This window comes from Nomascus leucogenys, chromosome 3 (assembly GCF_006542625.1).
Source record: "Nomascus leucogenys isolate Asia chromosome 3, Asia_NLE_v1, whole genome shotgun sequence".
Classification (NCBI taxonomy): Eukaryota; Metazoa; Chordata; class Mammalia; order Primates; family Hylobatidae; genus Nomascus; species Nomascus leucogenys.
In genome coordinates, this window is record NC_044383.1 from 118,685,826 (window position 1) to 118,711,316 (window position 25,491).

At 37.4% G+C, this 25,491-nt stretch overlaps 1 protein-coding gene across 1 annotated transcript in view; it reads right to left on the reverse strand.

The window, feature by feature from the left end:
- Window positions 1-25,491, reverse strand: part of STX7 (syntaxin 7) — a 56,085-nt gene that overhangs the window by 17,939 nt on the left and 12,655 nt on the right. The window contains exon 3 of the mRNA XM_003255723.3: window positions 513-582. Coding sequence (XP_003255771.1) covers window positions 513-582 — 70 coding nt within the window. The remainder of the gene's footprint in view (window positions 1-512; window positions 583-25,491) is intronic.

Consider the following 25,491-nt stretch of genomic DNA (forward strand, 5'->3'; position numbering starts at 1 on the left):
AAAGAAATTCTGTTTTGATAGGGTAAGCCTATCAAAGATTTTTTTTTTTTTTTTTTTTTTTTTGAGACAGAGTCTTGCTCAGTCACCCAGGCTGCAGTGCAGTAGTGTGATCTCGGCTCACGGCAACCTCCGCCTCCCAGGTTCAAGAGATTCTCCTGCCTCAGCCTCCTGAGTAGCTGGGACTACAGAAGCCCACCACCACGCCTGGCTAATTTTTATATTTTTAGTAGAGACGGGGTTTCACCATACGGGCCAGGCTGGTCTCAAACTCCTGAACTTGTGATCCGCCCACCTCAGCCTGCCAGATCTTTAAAATAAAAACAACTGCCTATTCCAGACAGGGAAAAATCTACACAAAAGCTTGCTACAAATGTATGGATAAAGTAGCAGAAAAACTCCATTGTTTTTCCATTTTTTCCTCCAATAAACATAATACTACATAATGTAAAAGCAACAGAGTAATAGCAATAGAGTTTTTTCTTTCTCTTTTATTTATTTAACTAGATACTTACAGCTGTTGCCTCAATTCAGGTGAATCTTGAGGTGTTCCAAGTTGATTCAGAGTTCTTTGTATTTCCACAGCTATTATAATAGAAAATTCATGTATTAATTGTCACAAAAGTTAAGGCAACAGAAACAATGGGTTAAAAATTAATATGTACAAGCAATTGGGCAGTTGAAAAGAGAAAAACAAAGATGAAAATAGAAAATATTAACTGGGAAAAAGAATAACTAAACAGTTTACTTAAATCTAATTAGTAACAAAAATGAACTAATTTTCAAGAGGAAATTGTGTGGGAATGTTAACTTGTGAAAATGCACTTATGACCCCAAAATACTGTCTTCTTCCTTATCCTATCAGAATATTAAGTAAATACAATGGCACACAGACTTTAACACTACTAGCATAAAAACTGTGAGGAAAATAAGTAACACTTACATATTTCATTAGAATATAATGTAAATAAGTTATAGTTAATAAATGAGAAAGGAATAATAGAATTAGAAAAAATCATTTTTCAATTATCCATGTAATAACTGATTTCAGCAAGATCATCAAAAAATGCTAAAATCACAGGACATTCACACAACTTAAATTACCACCACACAGATGACATTAATTATAAAAGATATAACTTTATCATATATAAATCTGTTGACTGAAAACAAATGACCAAATTTAGCAGTGAGAATGGAAAAAACTGACATTATGAACCTTGTGACATGCTGCACTGAGAAAGTCACAATATGATCTATGGATTTTTCTTGCCAAGATATTTAACATGAATCTAATCACAAAAAGAAATTAGACCAGTCTACATTGTGGGACAATCTACAAGATAACTTGCCTGGGCATTTAAAGATGTCAGTGTCACAAAAGGGAAAAAAAAAGTTGACAAAGACAGGGGTGCTTTCTAAATTAAATAATTAAAATACCCAAAAGACACTGTATGATTTTTGACTGGATTCTGAATCAGGAAAAAGCAAGCACTATAAAAAAAATCGTAGGGACAATTGGAGAAATTTGAATACAGAAAGTAAAAAATACATTACACAAAAGTTGAAAAATGCCCACAACTGGTAAATCCAGGTGAAAGGTTCATCGTACTATATACTTTTATATATATATTTTGTGAGGTTTAGAATACTTAAAGATTTTAAAATAAAAAGTCCAGGGCTTAAAAGTCATGTTAAACTCACAATCTGGAAGTCTATGACTATTGCAATTTTTTTAAAAAAAGGCTCTACACAAAAGGAGAGGACCTATGGTTTTATGTATGTGGGGACATAAATAAAATGTCATGGTACATAAATAAAATGTCAACTAGAAATAAGCTGAAAATCCAAAGAACTCTTAACAATCTAGCCCCCCCATTCTTTTTATTTAAATGAGTGGTTTACTTATATAGCTTAAATGCTTTAAAAATATTCATTATTTACATGCTCAAGGGAATGATAAAGTATTACAAAATGCAGGATAAGTTTTGGTCACTGGGAATGGTGTAATAAATACTGCTTTTAAGTCAAGGCTGAAAAACAGAAAGACTAGAGAGGAATCAAAGCATATAGCAACTGTTAGCATTTGGCTAATTTAATAGGAATTTATTTTTGCTTTTTGGGGGTTGATTTTTCCTTTCATAAGACAAACAAATTTTGTTTGTTGTGTTTAACTTATGGCTGCTTGTAATTAGCCATATATTCCCTCTCAACCTCAACAGATTTCCTTGAACTGCCTTATAGGGGCTTTATTTTCTTAAGCGTATTGAAAATACAAACTGTAGTATGGGCATCGATAGACTATTGGCAGGTATTTATCTCAACTCTAAAGCGTTATTGTTCTTTAGGAAAAAATCATAGCAAGTGAGAAAAAATAAATTATTTAATAAATGACACCAGGAAAACTGACGAACCATTTGGGCGGGGGAGAAAGAACCCTACCTCCCAGCATACAGCAAAATACATTTTTAATAAACCATTAATTTAAATAGTAAAATTGAAAATATTAAACTGCTCTAAGAAATATAAATGTTTTTATTATATGATCTTATACATGATCTTGGAGTAAGAGATATAAAATATTAGCTAAGCATGACACAAAACTAAAATCCACAGAGGAAAACATTGACAAATTTGACTACATAAAAGAACTTTGTTAAATGTTATATAAAAAATGTGTACATATATCACAAGTATATATGTAAGTGTGTGTTTATATACACACGGGAGACAGTAACTGCAGGATATGATGAGGAAAGAGGTTAAACTACAATGGCAGTTATTTTTGGTAACAGAAAAACAGCCCAATAAAAAATGGACAAAGGTTATAATCTTGCAATTTACAAAAGGCAAATGTGTATATAACAAACTTTCAACTTCACTGATAATTAAACTTTTACATTTCTGATTGGTAAAAATTATGAAAAGCAGTTGAGCATATAATTACAATCAAAGGCCTTAAAAACAAAAGGTAAAGACTACATAATATATAAGAAAGGGGGAGCAACAGTCAATAACTAGAAATAATTTAGAAAATGTCAGACAATCCAGTAGAAAAATGGGCCAAGACACGTGTATACCTATGTAACAAACCTGCACGTTCTGCACATGTATCCCAGAACTTAAAGTATAATAAAAAAAAAGAAAAATGGGCCAAGAATAGGAACTTTAATATTCATGAATAAACTGAATAGCAAAAAAGGACTGAAATGCATATCAATCTTGCAAAGTACAAACAAGTACACTACATGAATGCTATATAAAATTAGTCAGCCAATTAAAGAATTGAGTAGAAATGGATTCTGACAGGCCCGGTGGCAGCCTAGTTCCACCATGTGGTAATTTCCGGTTTCTGAACAGATACACTCAGCAACCCCCAGTTCTCACTCATACTCCCTGAGTAAGGGCTCTTATGGAAGGAAGAAATCATTGGAAGCCCCTGAGGACCCACTCTAATAAAACAATAAAACCAATGGCATTATCTGTTCCCTGGGAATTACTCAGAAATGCCACCACAAAGGACAGAAAGAGCAGGGAGTGGACATGCCTCTCATTCCCATTTAACCGGCCTATCTGGAGGATGCAGAAGGCTAATGCTCATGATAACTAGCAAAAGCTTATTCAGGTGGTGACTCCAACTGCAATGTTCCTCAAAATGTGATGGATTTACTACAACAGAGCATCACAATCTCTAGCAACTTGTATATACCTGCTGATATGGCAAATACTTTTTGCTCTATCCTAAAAGACAGAGAACATGAGGAAGGATTTGCTATCAATGGGATGGGACATCAGTGAGCCTTCACAGGCTTATCTCACGGTTATGTACACTCTCTCTCTTTGTACTACAATTTCGTTGTCAAGGATACGGATCATCTCCTCCTACAGGACACTACATTAGTCCAATACACTGGTTACGTCTGCTTTTAGGACCAGAAAAGCAGGAGGCAACATGTACTCTTAGATGCCTGCAAAGCATAAGTAACCCAGCAGATAGAAAATAAATCCATGAAAATACAGGGCAGTGTTTCCTCAGTGAAAAATCTTGGTGAATTAATCTGTAGATAACTGGCATACTTCTGCAAAGTGCTTTTCTTTGTAGCCTCATGTAAAAATGAGAAACAGACTTTTTATGCTGCTTCCACCCTTTACTGAATGACCCAAAGGTTACCAGCTTTAGCTTCAACTCCCAAAAAGAAAAGACCATCCAGTGAGTTCAAGTGGTGCTATAAGCAGATTTACAACTTGGCTTTAATGACCCAGCTGATCCAACGGTACACCAAGCCTGTGTAATTTCAGGGCACCAAAGAAAACTAGTAGCAAATCCCAACAGGAAAAACATAGGGGTCCCTTAGAATGCTGGAGCAAAACCTTCCTTTTGAGGACTCGTTCTGGCCTTGCTACTGAGCCCTGGATAGAGTAAACAATGGTACGAGGTAACCAAGTGACTCTAGCTGTTCACCATGAATTATATCTTGTTGGTACGGCCTTTCTACATTTTGCTCTACGTATGTCAGTCAGCCTATCCCTCACCCCAACTCCTGAAGTACTTGTTCAGTGAAATAATAAACTAGCAAAGGTTGTCAGAACAAAAGCTACATATAGACTCAACAATATAGATTTCCCCTTACTCAGACTGACATGACCATGGGTATTGCCATACACCAATTTGCAGCAATAGCAATCTCATGTTATACTCTATTAAACTATTTTTGTTTGATTTTTTGTATTAATTTTTTCATTCATCCTTTGGACTTCCCAGATGCACATCCATACGTTCTACAGAGATGATTTTACCCATTTTATTTTCTATGGCTAATTATCTTTGCAAACACTTTCAATAACGTGCTAATTTAAAAATAAAAAGCAAACTAGTGATGTGCCGTTGTTGAGGGTTGACCCAACTAGCTGCTCCTTCCGTCTTGGAGGAGGCAGAATTTTATATTCACTTCAATGGTATTACTCTGGGTTCTGTTATGCATCCTCTAAGCACCCACTGTGCTCCCTGCGGCCCGTCCCCACTCCCCCCACCCCATGCTTCTACCAGACTCCTAATCCACCTATTAGTCACAATCAAGGTGTTCCACCCCCATGCCCCCCACCCCATGCTTCTACTAGACTCCTAATCCACCTATTAGTCACAATCAAGGTGTTCCACACACCGATGCTTCTGATCAAGAAATTACAGAGAAAAAAAATTAACGGTGTTCCAAGGACAATGGGATTCACTACTCTGCCATGTATTCTGTTATCTAGAAGCTGCTGGACTTCTAGAATGTTTACGGCCTACTGAGACTCAATCCTGGCACCACCTGGGAGACAAGCATCTTGGGAAACTGAAGTGCTGTCCTGTAGGATCTTTATGGTCTCAAAGAACCACCACTCCAGGGTGCTGTTTCACCTACAGCCAGAAAGAAACTTGGATTTGGGAAGTAACAGGTCGAAGTAAAATGCAGTATTTCACAATTACACCTAATTATCCATTTGTACAATTTTTTCCATCTCTCAAGGTGACTTAGAGACAATATCCAAGTGAGGAAAACAATCACGTTTTCAAGACTACAATGGGTCATTTAGGGCCAAGGTCGTATGTTGATTGAGGTAATTATTAAGCGAAAGTTGGGGTATGCTCATACACAAGTAAAAGGGAGATGAACTGGAGGGGACCTGATAATACTGGCATCTTCAATCATAAAAGTGAGTACCACATAGCCTGTGAGTTGGAGCAACAAGGACCCAGGGCTGAAAATCTGGGTTATCCCAAACAGCTGAGGTGCTGAAAGAAGGCAAGAAGAAAGTGGAATGGTTATTATTACAGGAAAATAGTAATACAAACTGCAGCCTGTGATCAGCTGTAGAGTGGTAACTTAGCATCTGCCAGTGTTCTTTTTCTTGCTCTGCAATGTATACGTTTAGATATATTAACTGTTTGTCTCCTTCCCTATTTCCTCCACTGTTATATATAGAATGTACCATTTGTGGTTACACTGAGACACTGTTCCACAGGCTAAGGAATACTGCTGTTCAGTTTTGCTGAAAGAGCGGAGCTCACAGGAAATCACCCCCTAAATTTGGCATTGGCTACAGGAACTGAATAGACCTCAGTTTTATCCCTTCTGTGGAAATGGGAAAGGAGTTCTTGTTGTATGAGGGATAGCAGCAGTACGTCACGCAGGAGCTTTTGTTTTTAAGCTTAGGTATAAAAAAGGAAGTGTGTTCACTGTAGAAAACAAAAGGGATAAATTATAGTGAAATTTATTTTGGGCCACCTAATACCCAAAACTACTATTACATTGGGATCTTTTTGGTTATAATATTATGACCACTGAGAAGTAGCACCACAGAGCCAATCTTTGGAGGGGGAAAAAAACTGTTTGCTAAAGCAACAACACTGTTTTAAGATTCTTTGAACATTGCTTACCTTCATTATAATACAGGTGATTAATAATGAAAGTATTAGTCGCTATCACTAACAATCTAGTTATAATCAAAAGCTACATTTACTCTGTGCTTTTGGTTTTGTAGATTTAGGTTTTATAGATCCTGAAATTTCTTAAAAATCAAAGGCTCTGGCTAACAACCTCCTTGTCACTCTGAAACAATTTTTTAAGATAATACGATGTCTCATAAAATGAAGCCTCTCAGAAAACAACCATTATATTACTGCCTAATAGAATGCATTTAACTCATGAGAGCTTCTCATGAATAGAAATGGAAGACAAGGCCCCCTACACTTATGCAGCATACAACCTAGAAAAGGACAAAAAAAAAAATGTACAAACACCATATAAACTCAACGAGGGAGCAGCAGCAACAAATGCTATACCAATGTTTCAAACAATGACCTATAACATGTGTGTTCTATTGGAGGACAATCCAAAAAGCTGTAATGAAGGTGGCATTTGTAATGGTTTGAAGGGTAAGAAACAGGACATTTCAGTTTGGAGATTCAAACCTCTAATATCATACTCAGACATACACTGAAATGATCCGAATACCTATTAGTCACCCGAACTAGAAGGCAAACTTCTTGAAGGCAAGGACTAAGTTTTATTCATTTTGGTATTTCCAGAATTTATCATATTGTTGACCCTCAATGAATAGTTTTATGAGTGAACCATAAAAAGAATACTGGAAAGATCAAAACTTACTTAAGAATATATATTTCTAAAACATAAAGCATAAATAAATGGAGAGTTAAGAAAGGTAGTTATGCCCATTTATTATTCATTCATTGATTCATTCAACAAACATTTACCGGGCATCTACTATGTACCAGGCACAGTAGGAGGGCTTTTGAACATCAACATTAATCTGGTTGTATTCCCTTAAATTGAGCAGGTCTATACTTGAGGATCAATTAAAGGCATCATCTGATCAGGTGATAAAGGGCTTATAGGAACATAAATCTGAAACTACTAAATCAACTTTGGAAGAAATATTATATGGTATTAGTTCAATCCTATTTTATAAACAAAGAAGTTGAGAACCATACAGAATAACTAACTTGTTCCAAAAACTATAGCTATTTAGTAGAAGAGCTAGGGTTAGAATGTAGATTTCTTGGTTTTCAAAAAACTTTTCAATGTGCTAAAAGGACTGAAAGTGAAAGATGTTAAAACACATTATTTCATAATCCAGGTGTGTGACCGTTGACAAAGCAAACAAAGAAAAAATAAGTGTGTCTAGATTGAAGAAGTAATTTGAAGGAGTTGAACTGAGATGTTTAGATGTTTCCAGCAGTGCTCAAAGTAAGTTTAGGTCTGGCAGTGGATCACAAGGATCCTTCTTCCCAGCTGAAAGTGATCAAGCAAGAAATGCCTGCTCTTTCTCCGGGTTTTATGAACTGCCAAGATTCCAGAGACTTCATTTTATATATGACTAGCATTACCCTCCTACACCAGGGTCAACAAATTATGGCCCGTAGAGCCTGAAACCTGGTTTTGTACAGACTTGCAAACTAAGAACTGTTGCTACAGTTTTAAAGAGTTAACAAAACAAAAAAAAAAGAAGAAGAAGAAAAAAAGAAAATGCAGTCTAAAAGAGTCTGCCCTTTACAGGGAAAGTTGGCCGGTCCTTGTCCTCAATTATTAAAAATTACTAAAACCTTGTATTTAAAAACTCAACTTGGCATGTTATTTGAATATACTGTCATCCTTCACTATCCCTAGAGGATTGGTTCCATGCCTCCCTCCATCCATCTCCCACAGATAACAAAATCTGCAGATGCTCAAGTTTCTAATAAAAAATGGCATAGTATTTGCATATAATCTACGCGCATCCTCCTGGAAATCATCTCTACCCTACTTACAATACCTAATATAAAATAAATGCTATGTAAATTGTTATACTGTACTGTGTTTTATTTGTATTTTGTATTTTTAAAATTTTTCTGAATATTTTTGTTTCATGGTTGGTTGAATGGACACAGAACCCATGGAAATAGAGGGCCTACTGCAGTCACTGCATTAAGTCTATCTAGTAAAATATTTAACAATGTTACAAAATTTCCACTGAACATGCATGTACACTGAGTTGAATTTCTTTGATTCTCAGAATATGTTATTCACCCATCATAGGTGCTGGCCTGAGTACCTCATTTTCATCTGCTGCTCATACTAATTTAGAAACAAAACACTTTTTCATTGTTTTGGATGAGCATTTTTATAGCATATTTGCTGCAAAAATATTGTTAGCACTCTATTATTTTATTACTCTCTGGTTTTTGGCTATCTCCTAAGTTCTTCCTCTTCTAGAAGGTATGGATAGTAGGATATGTGGTTCACAGGATCTTCTGCCACACCCCAATTGACCATGTTCAAAGATGCTTGGGAAAAATAAGCTTAGAGAAAGGGAGATAAGAAGTTTCCAGTCAGATGACAAGCAGTATGGTGATCTGGAAAAATAAATAACCCTCCTACTTTCTCCCAAGTCCAGTCCATAGGATTTCACTTCATCATCTAGCCTTAGATGCTACGAATTTATAGGACAGTCATCTTCTATTTCAATTGGCATAGGTCCAATTAAAGAAAAAAACTCATGAAACAAGCCGTTTCCAACCATAAAAAGAATTATTTAAGCATAAACAGTTTCTTGAAGAAAAGTTCATCTAATGCATATAGGTAGGATTAAATCAACATGTGTCTCTACGAGAATACAAAGAAAAAGTTATTTTTGCATTATCTACAATTTTGATCTGTACCACTACTCACTTCCACAGACGTGACTTCAAACAGTATGTTACATTTTTCATAACGGAAAAAGAATACCATTTCCTACACATCCGAAAAAGATGCACTACTGGGTCATCAAAAACAAAACAGTGTCCCATTTCTGGCTCCTCTTCTACAGCAATGAAGACCCATTCTGTTCCACGTGGTCTGCTGCCATCTAGTGGATTATTTAAGAAAAAAAGCTTTACAGTAAAGAATAGTTTGTCATAAAATTGTAGGCTGAATTTGGTATCAGGGGCTATTAATACATAATGTTACCACCTGTCAGACTTCACCAGCAAATGGATGCTGTCTGACAAATGGGACTGGCCAGGCTGTGGTGGCATGGCAGATCAACCTAACACACAAGAGTACCTTCAAAGAACTGTCTCCAAATAACTAAGAATAGCTATCTTCTCTTTTAGCAGAAAACATGTTTTCAACGTAAAATAACCAACTTGTAACAGCCAAACATAGAAAAAAAAAAATAATGGTTAGTAAAATCCCCGGACAGGTGATTCTGAGATTCCAACACAGACTCAGCCACATCACACTGAGGAAGAAGTACAATTGAAGGCCGACCAGCAAGTACAGTTGGAACCGGACAGCCTGATTTGGAAACCTTATCTCACTTCTTCCTGGCTGCTGACCCTGGGCAATTTACCTAATGTCTCCAAGCTATAATTGCTTCAACAGTGAGAAAGCACCTATTTCTCAGCTGTCATAAACTTTAACCGAGAACAAAATAGGTAGGCACCGTGTACTGGATATAGTAAGCGCTCAACAGAGTCTGTTGTTCTCTTGAAGGTCAGAAATGAATAATGAGTATTCTTATTAACTTTTTTATTAAAATGCCACTTTATTGAGGTACAACTGACAAAGTGCATATATATAAACTACGGTTTTACAAGTTTGGACATATGTGTACATCTGTAAAACCATCATCACACTTAAGACAGTTAATAGATTCTTCACCCTCAAAAGTTTCCTTGTTGCAGTTTAAAATTTCCTCCCTCCTGCGTATCTCTGTTCCTTCCTCCCTCCATCACCAAGCAATCATTAATATGCTTTCTGTTGCTTTATGTATTTTGCATTTTCTAAAGTTTTATATAAATGTAATCACAGAGTATTTACTCTTTTTTGAAAAAGGATGGTGTCTGGCTTAAGTTAGCCTAATTATTTTATGATTCATCCATGCTGTGTATATCAACAGTGCATTCCTTTTATTGCTGAGTATTCCACTGTATGATACAACACTATTGATGGACACTTGTGTTGTTTCCCATTTTTGTCCATTACAAATAAAGCTCCTATTAGTATCTGTCTACAAGTCTTTATATGGGCATATATTTAATTTTTGTGTGTGGATAAATAGAAGTAGAATGGCTGGATAGTATGATAGGTGCTACATTTAGCTTTTTTAAAACACCCAAACTATTTTACAAAGTGGTGCCATTTTACACTTCCACCAGCAGTGTATGAAAGCTTCTGTTCCTCTACATCCTCTCCAGCACTTGGTATGCTCAGTCTTTTAAATTTTGCCAAATAGGTTAATAGTGGTATCTGTGCTTTTAATTTGTATTTTCCTAATAACTAATGATGTTGAACATATTTTTATGTGCTATTTGTCATCTGTAGATCTTCTTTGTTGAAGTGTCTGTTCAAATAACAATACTGTCTTCTGATTTCTTTAATTTCAGCAATATTTTGTTTGTACTGTTCAGTGTTCAAGTGTTTCACTTATATTGCCCTCTAAGTATTTCATAATGTTTGATGTTATTGTAAATGCCAGTTTTTTAAATTTCAAATTTTTATTTTGATTGCTCATTGCCAGTATAGAGAAATACAATTTATTTTTGTACATGGATCATATACTTACTAAATTGACTTTTTTATTCTAGTAGGCTTTTTTTAAATTGTAGATTCCATCAGATTTTCTACATAGACATTTATGTCTGTGAATACAAATGGTTTTAATTCTTTTTTTCCCTAATGTGAGGACCTTTTATTTGTTTATATTATCCATCTGCACTAGATGGAACCTCTAGTACAATTCTGAATAGAAGTGGTGAGGGCAGACATCCCTGTCTTGTTCCTGATCTTATAAAGGAAAGCATTCTGTCTTTCACCATTAAGTGTGACACTCTGTAAGTTTTCATAGATGATCTTTTGTCAGGTTAAAGAGCTCACTTCTGCTCCTAGTTTACTGAGAATTTTTGTTAGGAATGGAAGTAGAATTTGTCAAATGCTTTTTCTGCATCTATTGAGATGATTATATAGGTTTTCAAGTTTGTTAATATAATGAACAATATTTATTGCTCTTTGAATATTAAACCAACCCTGAATTCCTGGGATATACTCCACTTGTTATATCCTTTTAAAATGTTGGTGATTTGATTAGTTAAATTTTGTTTAAATTTTTTGCATTTATGTCATGAGATGAAATTGATGTGTAGTGTTTTTTCAGGTTTTTTTTTTTTTTTTTGAGACAGTCTTGCTCTGTCACGCCCAGCCTGGAGTGCAGTGGCATGACCTCAGCTCACTGCAACCTCCCGCTCCCGGTTCAAGCTATTCTCCTGCCTCAGTCTCCCAAGTAGCTGGGATTACAGGTGCCCGCCACCATGCCCAGCTAATTTTTTGTACTTTTAGCAGAGACAGAGTTTCACCATATCGGCCAGGCTTGTCTTGAACTCCCGACATCAGGTGATTCGCCAGCCTCAGCCTCCCAAAGTGCTTGGATTACAGGCATGAGCCACTGCACCCAGCCTAGTGTTCTCTTCTTTTACTGTCTTTATCTGGTTTCAATATAAGGATTATCCTAACCTGATAAAATGAATTCTTCAATTTTTTGGAACAGTTTGTGTACAATTAGTTAAATATTTGATAGATTACACTAGTGAAGATATTTGAGTGTGTTTCTTTGTAAGAAGGTTTTAAGCTGTAATTTCAATTTCTTGATACAGAGCTAGGCAGGTTACTGACTTATTTTTGAGTGAACTTTGATAATTTGTGTCTATCAAGGAATTTATCCATTTCATCTAAAATGTCAACTTTATTGTCGTAAAGTTGTTTATAATACTCCCTTAATTGCAGCCATAAACAAAAATGAGTTCATGTCCTCTGCAGGGATATGGATGAAGCTGGAAACCATCACTCTCAGCAAACTAACACAGGAACAGAAAAGCAAACACTGCATGTTCTCACTCAGAAGTGGGAGTTGAACAATGAGAACACATGGACACAGGGAGGGAACATCACACACCGGGGCCTGTCGGGGGATGGGGGGCAGGGGAAGGAGAGCATTAGGACAAATACTGTTTGTGGGGCTTAAAACCTGGATGACGGGTTAGTAGGTGCAGCAAACCACCATGGCACATGTATACCTATGTAACAAACCTGCACGTTCTGCACATGTATCCCAGAACTTAAAGTAAATAAAATAAAAACCATTTCAAAGGAAAAAAAGCCCTTTAAATATATGACAGATTCTGTAATGTACAGAATATATGTAAATATGTATAAATTTTTACATATAAAATATGTAGAATTTATAATATATCATCTCTCTCATTCCTGATATTAGTAATTTGTTTCTTCTATTTTTTTTCATGTTCAGTCTGGTTAGAGGTTTATCAGTTCTATTGATCTCAAAGAAATAGCTTTTGGTTTCACTGATTTTTTTTAACCCTTCGACTTCCACTATGATTTGTATTTCCTTTGTTCTGCTGACTTTGCAATTTCAGTTGTTTTTTCTAAATTTCTTAGGGTGAAAACTGAGGTCATGATTTGAGACCTGTCTTCTTTTCTAATACAGGTGTTTAGTGCTCCCTTAAGTACTGAGTTAATACCATCCAACAAATTCTGATACGTGATGCTTTCATTTACATTCAGTTCAGAGTATTTTCCAATTCCTCTTTTTGGCTTTCTCTTTGATCCACAGCTTATTTGAAATGTGTTTAGTTTTCAAACATTTGGGGATTTTCCAGGGATCTTTCTGTTAATGAGTTCTAATTTAATTTCACTGTAGTCAAGGAATATATCTTGTATGACTTGAATCTTTTAAAGTTTGTTGAAACTCTTGCTTAATGCCAGGAAAATAGTCCATCTTAATAAATGTTCTGGGTACACTTGAGAAAAATGTGTGTACTGCTGTTGTTGAATAGACTGTTCTATAAATGGCTGTCACCATCAATGTGATTAGTACTTTGAATCTTCTGTATCCTGATTTTGTATCTACTTGTTCTATCAATTATTCAGAGAGGGGTACTGAAAGCCGTAATTGTGGCTTTGTCTATTTTCCTTGCAGTTTTGTCAGTTTTTGCTCCATGTATTTTGAAGCTGTCTTACGGGGGAGTTCTGTCAGTGTTTTTAAGTGTTCAGCTTCTTATTTACATTTCCTATCTAATGTGAACCATACTTGAGTGCCAATATTTAATAATCTATGATATAATTATAAGAATTGTAGAGATGATAAATATCAATTGACACAAGATAGTTATAGCCCTTGTGGACACAAGATAGTTACAGGGAGGAGTCAGCTACTATGTGACAGTGACATGTATCTAGCAGTTGCATATAAGTGACATATTTAAAACAGGACTAGAAAAAAAATCTAAATATTAAAAGAAACAAACTCTGTTTTAGACTCCAATCTTTCCTCATCTATCAAACCTCTATCTTTGTTAGAGGGTGGTCTGGAGTATTAAACAAGGTGATATAGGCCAGGCGCAGTGGCTCATGCCTATAATCCCAGCACTTTGGGAGGCCAAAGTAAGCAGATCACTTGAGGCCACGAGTTCGAGACCAGCCTGGCCAACATGGTGAAAACCCATCTCTTCTAAAGGTACAAAAATTAGCCAAGCATGGTGGCACACTCCTGTAGTCCAAGCTGCTTGAGAGGCTGAAGCACAAGAATAGCTTGAACCCAGAGGAAGAGGTTGCAGTGAGCCAAGATGGTGCCACTGCACTCCAGCCTGGGCGACAGAGTAAGACTCTGTCTTAAAAGAAAAAAAAAAAAGATGATATATATATAAACATTTTAGAAATGGCATAGATCTTTGTAAGAATAAAAGTATAAGATGTTATTACTAATAAGTCTTGCACAATTAGAGTTAGGATCCAGGTTCGTTATAGGGTACAATGTGCAGAGAAAAATGTATCATTAGAAATACCCATGTCTATCTATTTCTTTTATCAAGAAAAACCAAGAAAAGTGTATTAAAATTCTAAAAAGCGTATCACAAGTGGAAAAACTTCCTGGAGAATCTGAAGGATGGCTACTAAAATAATTTTGGCTTTTCCCCTCTAGCATTAGCATATCTCATGCTCTGTCTTATGACCTGAAGAGAACACTTGTCTTCTTTGTGAGCAAAAGCACTGATCCAAACTACAGAGACGAGAAGGGATGGGAAGGGAGATGGAGAAAGATCTTCTAAAGGATGAGTCTCGAGGCTGGAAGCTCAATGGAGAGCATCCACCTGCAGGGCCCAACTACACTGGCTTCCTGTGCTCCCCTTCCCAGCACAGAATATCTGAAGGCATAGCCTGCTTCCACAAAGCAATCTCAAATTTACAACACATTTAATTTTCACTTTGTCGTTGGTTTTCTTTACAGATACTTTAAAGGTAGAAAGGCATAAAGGTCAAATCAGTGGAAATTTGGGGGCATTTTAAAGCTATTGTAGATTAATAAAGAGTTAAATCTGAGGGCACAGTTCTTAAAAATAAAGTACAAAAACAAGTCATCTAAAATTGCATGTAAACAATAATTTGGACTTCTAGATGGCTGGAGCGTTACAAGCTGGGTCTTTTAGCAAATTTATTCACCCAAACATTTTTCACATGGACCTGCTCAGTTTACCTGCTCTGAGGTAGTCTGGAATCAGAAGCAACAACGGTTCCATGACAATGTGATTTGTGTAAGAAGCAAACAGGTAAGGACTGGGCAGTGGTGAGGCCCTGCGCCTTGCAGTTCCCCAACCCTGCTGACACATCTTTTGCCCATCGTGATGAGCTTCCTTCCTGTCATCCACTCCAGGGCCCAATAATTCTCCTACTGCTCCAAAAGCAGCTGAACTGTTGTCGCGAGTTCCCCTCTAGTTTACAGGCAGTGATTCCCAGACCTTTTACTTCAGTCATTTCTGATCAGTTCTAACTGCCAACACATGCTGGCAGCTGTTTCTAAAACGCTGAAAATCGATTTCTGCTTCTTACAGAAACACGGTAGAAGCATGTTTCTGAATATTCCTCCTTCTTCCCTCCTCAAGGCATATTATAGAATGGGGGAGCAGGGAGAAAACCCATAAAAATTACATTTTCAGAGAAATTAACACAAAATGTGTAAATATGGCCAAATTCTCAAAAACATGTACATATGGCCAAAAGCAACAGAAAATAGCAGGTCCTGAGCAGGAAGCCGTATGGGTGGGGCAGAGAATAACCGGGGTTGCAGAGCTCCACACTGTCACCAGCAAATCATCAGAAGAGCTGATCCCACCCGGAGTGGGAATGGGCAGAAGCAGGGCTGAGAAGCACCAGGGACTCTGCTGGAGAAGGTGGGAAAAGGAGACATGGAATGGATTCAGGAGGCCGTGGGCTGCCAACCCTTCTCAAAAACCAGGAGGGGAACACCTTGGAAAGAGGTGTCTGTGCATCTTGGGGCCGATGAAGTGATTGGGATGACATCAGGGATGGAGCGGGAAGCCCTCCTACACTAGGCTAGGGGTTGAGAGGAAGAGGAGGAAAGAAACAGTCCCTCAGGGCAGCACAGCACAGCACAGCACAGCACAGCACAGCACAGCACAGCAGAGAGAATGGAGCCCTTGAGCAGAGAAATGGGCACTTCTCTCTCCCTCCACAGGAATCTCCTGCCAGGAAAATCAAACTCATTCCATTGAAAAACAAAAAAAATGGGTAGAGTAACCACACAAAAGACTATTTTAAAATGTGGAAAAGAACAGTAAAACTCTCTAAAAGAACTCACAGCAGGAGAACATGTTGCCACAAAGTGAATATGGTTAAAAATTATACCCCAAAATAGGCACAGGATTAAAAAAAAAGAAAAAAAGAGAAAAAAAAAAACTCAATGAAAGAATCACAGTTTAAAGGAAGATCACAAAAGAACTCTTAAGAGATGGCCAGATAACATGCATGCACTGACTAACTAGAGACTGGAGGAACTCGGAAAAGAAGGACAAATTCAAAAATAAAGGCCCAATGACAAGAAACACAACAACAGACAGACACGCAGAACACATCAGGCCCCATGATCACCACCCACTGCAGGTTTAGTCATTTTTGGTTCCTTGGGCCGCCCCTCATTCTTCATTGGTTGTAGTTTCTGGCTCGCTGCCATTCTGTCCAACATGACTCCTATCTTAATTTTTTTGTGATTTCAATACACAGGCTGACGATCCTTCCACCATCCTGCTGGCCTTCATTCTTTGCACACGTCTCCTATTGAAATGATTCTGTCCTCCACCCTCCCTTAGCCACACACTCCAAGATCCCATCAAACATCTTCTCATTACCAGGAACTGTCACTCTTCCATAATCTTGGTTTCAGGCAATCTACTTAGAAGTCACCTCCTGCATGTCCAGCTCACTCCCCTGGCCCCAACTCCAACCTGCCATCCGTTGATCCTGCCACTCTGCCACGTTTCCTCACCTCCAATGTCGTCACTCACTCCCTACCCAACTTACTCTGGAGTCAGTCATCATATCCAGACTCCTGCATATATCTTAAGCCCCTCTCTCCCTTCTTAACCACTTGACAAAATCTAAAACTCTGGTTGAGTCCAACACTGCACTGCCTCTGCACCAGCACTGCACTCCTCTCCTCATAACCCTTGCTCCACCCAGAGTAAAAGTCCTTACACCAGCCTGCAAGGCCCTACCTGACCTGGTCCCAACTCTCTCTCCTCCCTCCTCTCCATTTCTCTAATGGCCAGGGGTGCTTATATCTGAGGGCCCATGGACATGCTATTTTCCCATCTAAAATACTCTTTCCCTAGATACTGTGGGACACATTCCCTTCCTTCCTTCAAATATGTGCTCAACGAGGAACTCCTCGGTATGGTCCATCCTGACTCCGCATGCACCCTATTTATCAAACGCAAACCCCTCTCCACCACACTGGATCCTTGCCGGTATGTTTTTGTCATTGTTTCTTTTCGTAACACTTAACATCTCCTTCTAACATACTATATTATTTACTTATTTATTTATTTTATGTCTGTCTTCTCTCATTAAAGGTTCACTCCATAAAGGCAGGTATTTTTATTTTATTCGCTGACATAGCTTTAGCATCCAGACAGTCCCTCGCACGTCACAGGTGTTTAATAAATACTCATGCAGGGAATGAACATAAATGCACAAGTAACACCCTGGTACAATATACAGCATGATCCAAATGCACCATGTTACACGAACCAGACTTTCCTGGGCTCAAACACCAGCCTTGCCACTTAACAGCTGTATAAACTTGAGCAAGTGACAACCACTCCAAACCTAAATTTTCTCACCTGACCACGGTGACTGGAAGATCAAAAGCAATGCACAAAAAAAGGAATAAAAGATACCTAATACAAGGCACAGAGTAAACAGTTAATTAAAAATAGTTTAAAAATACCAGCTTACATATCTTCCAGAAAGAGACTATTGAACAAAGCAGGGTATAAAGGAAATACCATACAACTAAAATCACTGGATGTACTTGGGCCACCCTGCCCCACTCTCCTCCCATGCCCAGCAGCAAGGCAGTGTCTTGGGTATTCACAAATAAGCAGGCCTTGGCTGGATATTTGTTGAAGCTTCCATACTCCCAAGCAGAAAAACAGTCCACAGACGAGGATGGGATCTTGGTGATGTCTGTGGGCATTTTCTTTGACTTTATATGGAATAAAAGGCAAACTATCTTAAAGATGTAGGTGGCCATACTCAATATCATTAATATGTAACTTCAAATAATGATCATGATAATGATACTATAATGAGAAAGAGTAGCAAAAATAAATGTACCAAGACTTGCAGAATAATATCTTGTATGACTTTTAGTTTTTTCCTAAGCAACTAATAGGCAAACCAATTAATAATTGCTTTAAGAAAAAACCCAGTTTGGATTAAGTATAAAGAGCAATCACTGCTTGATATGGTTTGGCTGTGTCCCCACCCAAACCACATCTTGAATTGTAGCTCCCACAATTCCCACATGTTGTGAGAGGGACCCAGTGGGAGGTAACTGGATCATGAGGGCGGTCATTCCTGTGCTGTTCTCATGATAGTGAATAAGTCTCATGAGAGCTGATGGATTTATAAAGGGAAGCTCCCCTGCACAAGTCCTCTCTTGCCCATGGCCATGTAAGAAGTCCCTATGCTCTTCCTTCGTCTTCCACCATGATTGTGAGGCCTCCCCAGCCATGTGGAAATGTGACTCCATTAAACCTCTTTTTCTTTATAAGCTACCCAGTCTCAGGTATGTCTTTATTAGCAATGTGAGAATGGACTAATACACTGTCTAATAAAAACATTGTTCAGTAATTGGTGAAAACAACAAAAAGGGATCAAAGAGATGAGGATATAATTGCCAAAATCACTACAGGAAACCAAAACTAAATGCCAAGCCTAACTTATACTGTTCAATTCCTACTTCAGCACCAAATCAACCAAAATGTAAAGAGGGATAGCCTCACAGGGCAGTTGAGTAGCCACTACACAACTAACCATGAATATGTGTAATCAAAGAGAAACTACCCTGTTATACAATTACTGAGCATAGATTATGTTGGAAAAAAACTAGTAATTATTATAGAAATTCTTAAATAAATGTAGTATCAAAACATACACATGAGGATTTTTATCACATGGTCACCATGACACTTTATTTTATCTACAGAGAACTCAGAGGATTCATTTGTGGAGGCACCACAAATGGTTAAGTTCTCAGGTTTTTAAACATATACACTTAGGATAAAATGTCTGTTAATGGAGAATTAATTAAAATCATTTAATGGCATAACCACATAAAAAAGTAAGCAACCAATAACAAGAGAAAAAAAAGTAAACACCAAAAAACCTGTATAGTGTGATCTCAATTTCATTAAAAAATGAACGAATAAAATTATGTGTAAATACTTCTGTAGCCAAGACATATCAAGCCCTTTATCTCTGGGGCCAAGATTTTAGTAGGAAAGTAAAAAAGTAAGTAAACAATAACAGTACTTTAATTTACTGATAAAAGGCATTATAAAAACAAAACAGGTTAATGAGAAAAAGAATGACTGGAGGAAGCAAAATGATAAGGCAAGGAAGACATTGCTAAAGAAGTGAGCTTTGGGCCCTAAGACCTGAATGCCAGAAAGGAACCAGTTACATGTAGATCTGGGAAGATGTCTGAAGCAGAAGAGGAGCAAGTGCAAAGGCCCTGAGGTGAGGATGAGCTGACTGTTCACTAAGCAGAAAGAAGATCTACGTGGTGGAATGTGGAGCAGCAGAGCAGCACCATGGGAGAGAGTGGTAGTTGGCAAGTAGGGGCAGGGATCAGATCTTGGGGATATTGTGCGGCATGGTGGGGATTTATATCTGATTATAAAAGCCACAGAAGTAACTGTTGCCTTTCAAGCTATAGGATAACACGATCTGATTTATAGTTTTACAAGTTTACCTTGGCAACTATTTGGAGAAGACTGAAATAGGCAGGAATGGAAGTGAGGAGAACAATTTGGAGACTGCAGTCATCCAAAGAAACAGCAGCAGCTTGGGCATATGTGGTAATGGCAGAGATGGAGAGACACAGATAGATCTGACCGGTAGAACCACTAAGATTTACGCTTAGATTGAATACAGGGAGTGAAGACACCCACTACTATGGTTTGGGGTTGGAACCAAGGGTAAGAAAGTTCATGTTCAGGGCAGAAGCATGTGTATGGTTCACAGACAGAGTGAGGGATAAAGCTCCCTGAAGCATCCTGGAGCCACATCTTAAAGATTTAGTTCATAAAACAAAGAATTCACTCATATCCGGCCATAAACACCATGTTCAGTCATAAAAGAAAAGTCATTGAAGAGAAGAAAAGTTGTCACACTCTGTTAAAATTTCCTTGGATAAGATGGTAACCTTCACATCTATCTCTGTTTTATGTCAGCACCTTAGGCAAGAAGAAAATCACAATGAAATAAAAACTACTGAAGTTTTTCTCCTCTAAAGGAGGGGGAAAACCACCCAACCATATTTTCAGATGTGCGATCTTAGACATAAATATCTCAAACAGCATTTTAGGAGGGGGGAAGGGAAAATTTTTCAACTCTTTTTCCTCTAATAAACTGCCTTCCCATCCCACTAACAGACTACCCCAGAAAAAAAGGAAACATTCTTAATTCCTGAGTAAATATATGGTTCCAATAAATTCATTAATTTCTCAGGACTGGAGCTCTTTTTTAAAAAAATATTTGCCCTGGCACCAAAAAAAAAAAAAAAAAAAAAGCTGATAATATTAGCTTCCCTTTTGTGCAGTCATGTGTTAAAATGCAAAAACAAGTGTCCCCTTCACCAGACCCTAACTAATTAAAAGAACTGTGATCATGCTCAAAAGTAACAAAAGGGCTCACACTTTTATATAGACTTTTAATTTCATCTCAAAGTCATAAGAACCTTACGAGGACAGGAGCCATGCACCAATTCTTAATAAACAATTTTGAAAAGTACACTCGCCGCATAGGAAGCTAATTACAACACAGAGAAACCAAAAGCATCTGTTTCGATTTTAAACTAAAGTCTGTGCTGAACTAATACCTTTAATCTGTAGGAGAGATGATTAAAAATGAAACAAGTGAAGATTCAACAAAAATATTTTTCAGTCACCTTCTCTTAGCACTTAAAAGCTTACATTCGTACTTTATGTGCCCCTAGAAGGTTCTGTCTTTCCAAATTTTCTGGAAAAAACACACATACACAAGCCCATGTGATACATGATGCATATTTTAGCAGAAACTTCTATACTCATAAATTCTGATGAGTAGATTTTATGTTGCCAATATATCTGTTTTATTCATTTTCCAACTTCAGCCACACTATATCTTCCTCTTTCAGGTTATTATTTAAAAAAAAAATACTCAAATGCAAGAATTCACATTAGCACTAGTGGAAAGGCTTACTATGTTATTTAGGGGTTAGGGAAATTTTTATCTCAAGGACTATGTTTCATAGCTATTCTCATTTCTATTCACCAATTTCCTTCAATACAAAATTTTGTTAATTCTGACAGGATACAAACTTCTGTGCCCCAACTTTCCCATCTCCTAATACTTAAAAATAATACACAAGCCTTGGTGGAACTCTAGCTAGTCTTCAGTGTGATGGCTTCTTCTATTATGGGATTTTATGAGCATGCATTATGGATTCAGATATGGCAATTGGCCTCTTAACAACACATGGAATAATCTTGTACCTGTTAGAAGAGTTTCGGGACTCTTAAAAAACTTTGGTTAGAATTATTGCCTGTTAAAGTTTGAAGAGACCATAACCTAGTCCACAGAAAATACACATGAGAAAACCATGTCCTGGAAAGTTCGAGAGCTTACTCAAGGTCACACTGCTATTTGGATCTGATTTCAGGAAATGTAGATGCAATCACATACAGCTTGCTTGATTAGAAATGTTTCCTATTATCTCATTGATTTCTTTAGCTCAGCTACACTCTAAAAACTCTGATTCTAATCAGAGAATTGCAAAAGTAAATCATGAGAAACCTATGACTAAAATGAATAAAAAGCTGTAAACATCAAATGTTGGCAAGGACTTTGAGCAGCACAAACTCTGATACACTGGCTATACTCATATCTGGTACAACCACTTTAGGACACTGTTTAGCTGTTATCCACAAAAGCTGAACATACACATATCCTATGAGCCAGTAACCCAGTTCCTTCACATACATGTACCAAAAGAACATACAAGAATGTTCTGGGAAGCACTGTTCATCCTAGCAAAAAATAAAAACAAAATCAAAAACTGGAAACACTACAAACAGTAGAAAGAATAAATTGTGGTATGTTTAAATATGGAATACTATACAGTAACAAAAACAAATGACCTGCAGCTACATGGATGAATCCCACAAACATAATGAAAGAAGCCTAACATAAAATAATTCTATCTGATTATTGATTCTATTAGATTTTAAAAAAAGGAAAACTAATCAATGATGTTAACAAAGTCAGGACACTGGTTATCTCTGAAGGGCATGGAGGGGTGTAAGCACAAGAAGGGTTTTAGGGGGCTAAGTAATGTTCTATTTCTTGACATTTGTGGTAATACGATAGAGAATTCATTCAGCTATACACAAATAATTTGTCTAGTACTCAATGTATACATTATACTTCCATTTTTAAAAAGTCTGAAAAAACAAGCCCGTGTTTACTTATGTGATGTATTTTGATATATCGATTCTGCTGCTTTTAAAAACAGGAGTTTCTCTGTGTGTTCTCAAGACATTTTTCTATGTTGTTTGTGTTTGGGCAAGGATGAATGGCCCCTGTGAAAATGCCTACTCTGGTTTACCTATATGATAGGTACCTTATACTTATAAACCCACAAAGGCTTGCTTATCCTTATACTATACATCACAGCTAGGAGTGTCTGACAGAAAATACGGAGAAATGCTAGAAGGTAAACAGGCATAGATGTTGCTAATAAAAATGTCACTTTTGAACATCTCAATCCAAAGTTTGAAAACTAAATCTAAGTCTTTCTAAGAGGCATCATGATCTTCTAGACCTGTGCTAACAAAACGGTTTTGTTTGCCTGCCAACTCCAGTCGCCTGGGAATGGCTGCCTGGAGCCTTGCGTTGAAAAAGACTGGATGGCATGCTAGGCCAGCAACACAGAATACCGTCTATGCCATGGGCAAAAGATGGAGCATGGGTGGCACGAGGGCCTTGCTGTTATGGAGTCAACACTTTCTCTCATAGGATACAAATATTTTCTTAATCATTTTAAACTGTCCACAGAACCTGTAATAAAGTCATAGTTTGTTATAACTATTTAACAGTTTTATTATTTTAATATAATTACATTTCTAATTTATTTTACATGTAAGCATTTACAATATTTAAATATTTTATGCTTAATATAAATTATATCATTATAATATGGTTTAAATGCTTTACTAGTGAAACAAATTCAAAAGACTGCAGATGATCTTAAACCAAAAAATGGTTTAAAAATATTTTTGACAGCCATTTTCTTTTTTTGGGGTATAAACTAAACCATACAACTTAATATTTTATAAGTGTTTATTTATTTCATCAAAACTAATATGAAAATAAACTTTCCCACTGCAACACTCAAGAACACTTTAGCTTTAGTTTAACAGATGCTCATATTCTAATTACAGGTTACTTTACTTACAGCATCTTCTCTTTAGGTTTCTTTTGTAAAATCAGATAATTGTACTGACACAATTTCAAAAGTTGCCAATGTAGTGTGAAGAGAACCTAAATGTGGTGCAAAGCATCATTTTATTCAATCGCACCCAGTACTATTAGCATTACCAAATGGGGAAAAAAGTGAACTGAAATTTCGCACTTCTGCCTTTCACTTCCACGTGATTTCTGCATAGCCCTTATCAGTACACATACTTGACAGTAGTTAGATTTTTAACAATACTTTATCTAATCTAAACTCCCCTTCATTTAGACATTGAATCTCAGAATTAAAAAAAGTACAGTGATGACTGGTTTCACTAAATTCATGACCCCAAATCTTAAATGTATACTCAACACATTTGCTAAACCCCCTTCTTTCCCACTCATTCTCTATCTGATGTCCTTGCTTCCCATTTCATTTAAGAACAGACCCACTCAAACAGGAAATCTCCCATGTTTGCCCACCACGTTTCCATCTGTACCACACGTAGCCTCGCCACTTGCTAGTGGTCCATTCCCATGCCCTCTCACTTTCAAAACATTTCCTTTGCAATTATACGCTTACCAGAATTTCTCTGTTGCAGTGTAAAATGGAACCCTTTCTTTGATCCTCTTTCTACTTTCATGGCAGAGTCTGCTAGTTGCCTACTAAATATTGATTCTCTCACCCTTCTTTCTCAAATAGAACAATCCCGAATTTTAGTGAGCACACTGAAATCCTGCTAAGATGTTTTCAGCCTCTCTGGCAGCTAGGTGTAGCCACCTGATCAGTGACATAAGCAGAGGTGAGGAGGAAATCTAGAAAGTCTCTTTAAAATGGAAAAAGTGGGTGCTTCTCCTTCCCTTCCTCCATCTACACTTGCAATATGGCTATGAGAACGTTCTTTTCAAAGTCACCAGTTTACCAGATCCAATTATCTGCTTTTATCTTAGTCTCTCAGCAGCATTAGAGAGAGATAATGTTTCACTCATTCTTGAAACATTCTTTGTTTAATTTCTAGAAATCTACCACATCTTGATTTTTATCTTACCTCACAGGTCATTCCTTAGATTCTTCATGCTACCTTCCTGATTTCCACATTTTTTAATGTTCCAGGCCTCTTCTCTTTACTCACTCTTATGTGATTACTTTACACCTATGGTTTTAAATACCATTTATACTCTGATGACACTCTGACTTCCCAAATTCCTGTACCTAAAGTAGATGTTTGATATCTCCACTTAGATATCTAAATGATATCTCGAAATATACTTAGTCAAAACAAAACTCTCCCCTACTTGTCCTGAACTGTAGTCCCTCCCATTTCAGTACACACTTGCCACCACCTAGTCGGTTGCTCAATGCAAAAACTATGGAGTCGTCTTTAACTCCTTCCTTCCTCTACCATCCCTACCCACACGCATCAGCAAGTCCCGCTGGCTCTACCTCCAAAACACACTCATTGCTTCTCTCCATCCCCACTGCCATCACCCTGGTGCAAGCCAGCATCTCTCTCCCCAGACCTCTGTGATGACCAGCATACCTCCCTGCTATTCCCCCAGTGTCTATTTTCTAAGCAGCAGCCAAAGTAATTTTTTCACAATGTAGATCTGATTATGTCTCTCCTCTGCTTAAATGCCTCCAGTGATTTCCACTGCCTCTTAAAACGAAATCTAAACTCCCTGAATGACCTGCAAAGCCCCAGCTGACCTGCCAGACGCCTCTGGTTTCATCTCCTGGCACTCTCGCCCCAGATGCTGTGCTTCAGCCACACTGGCTTTTTCCCTTTTCCCTATTTTCTGAGTATTTCAGGCCCAGGTCTGCTTTTAAATTTTTAATACTAGTTATTCCTTCTGCCCGAAATGCCCTTTCTCTGAATCT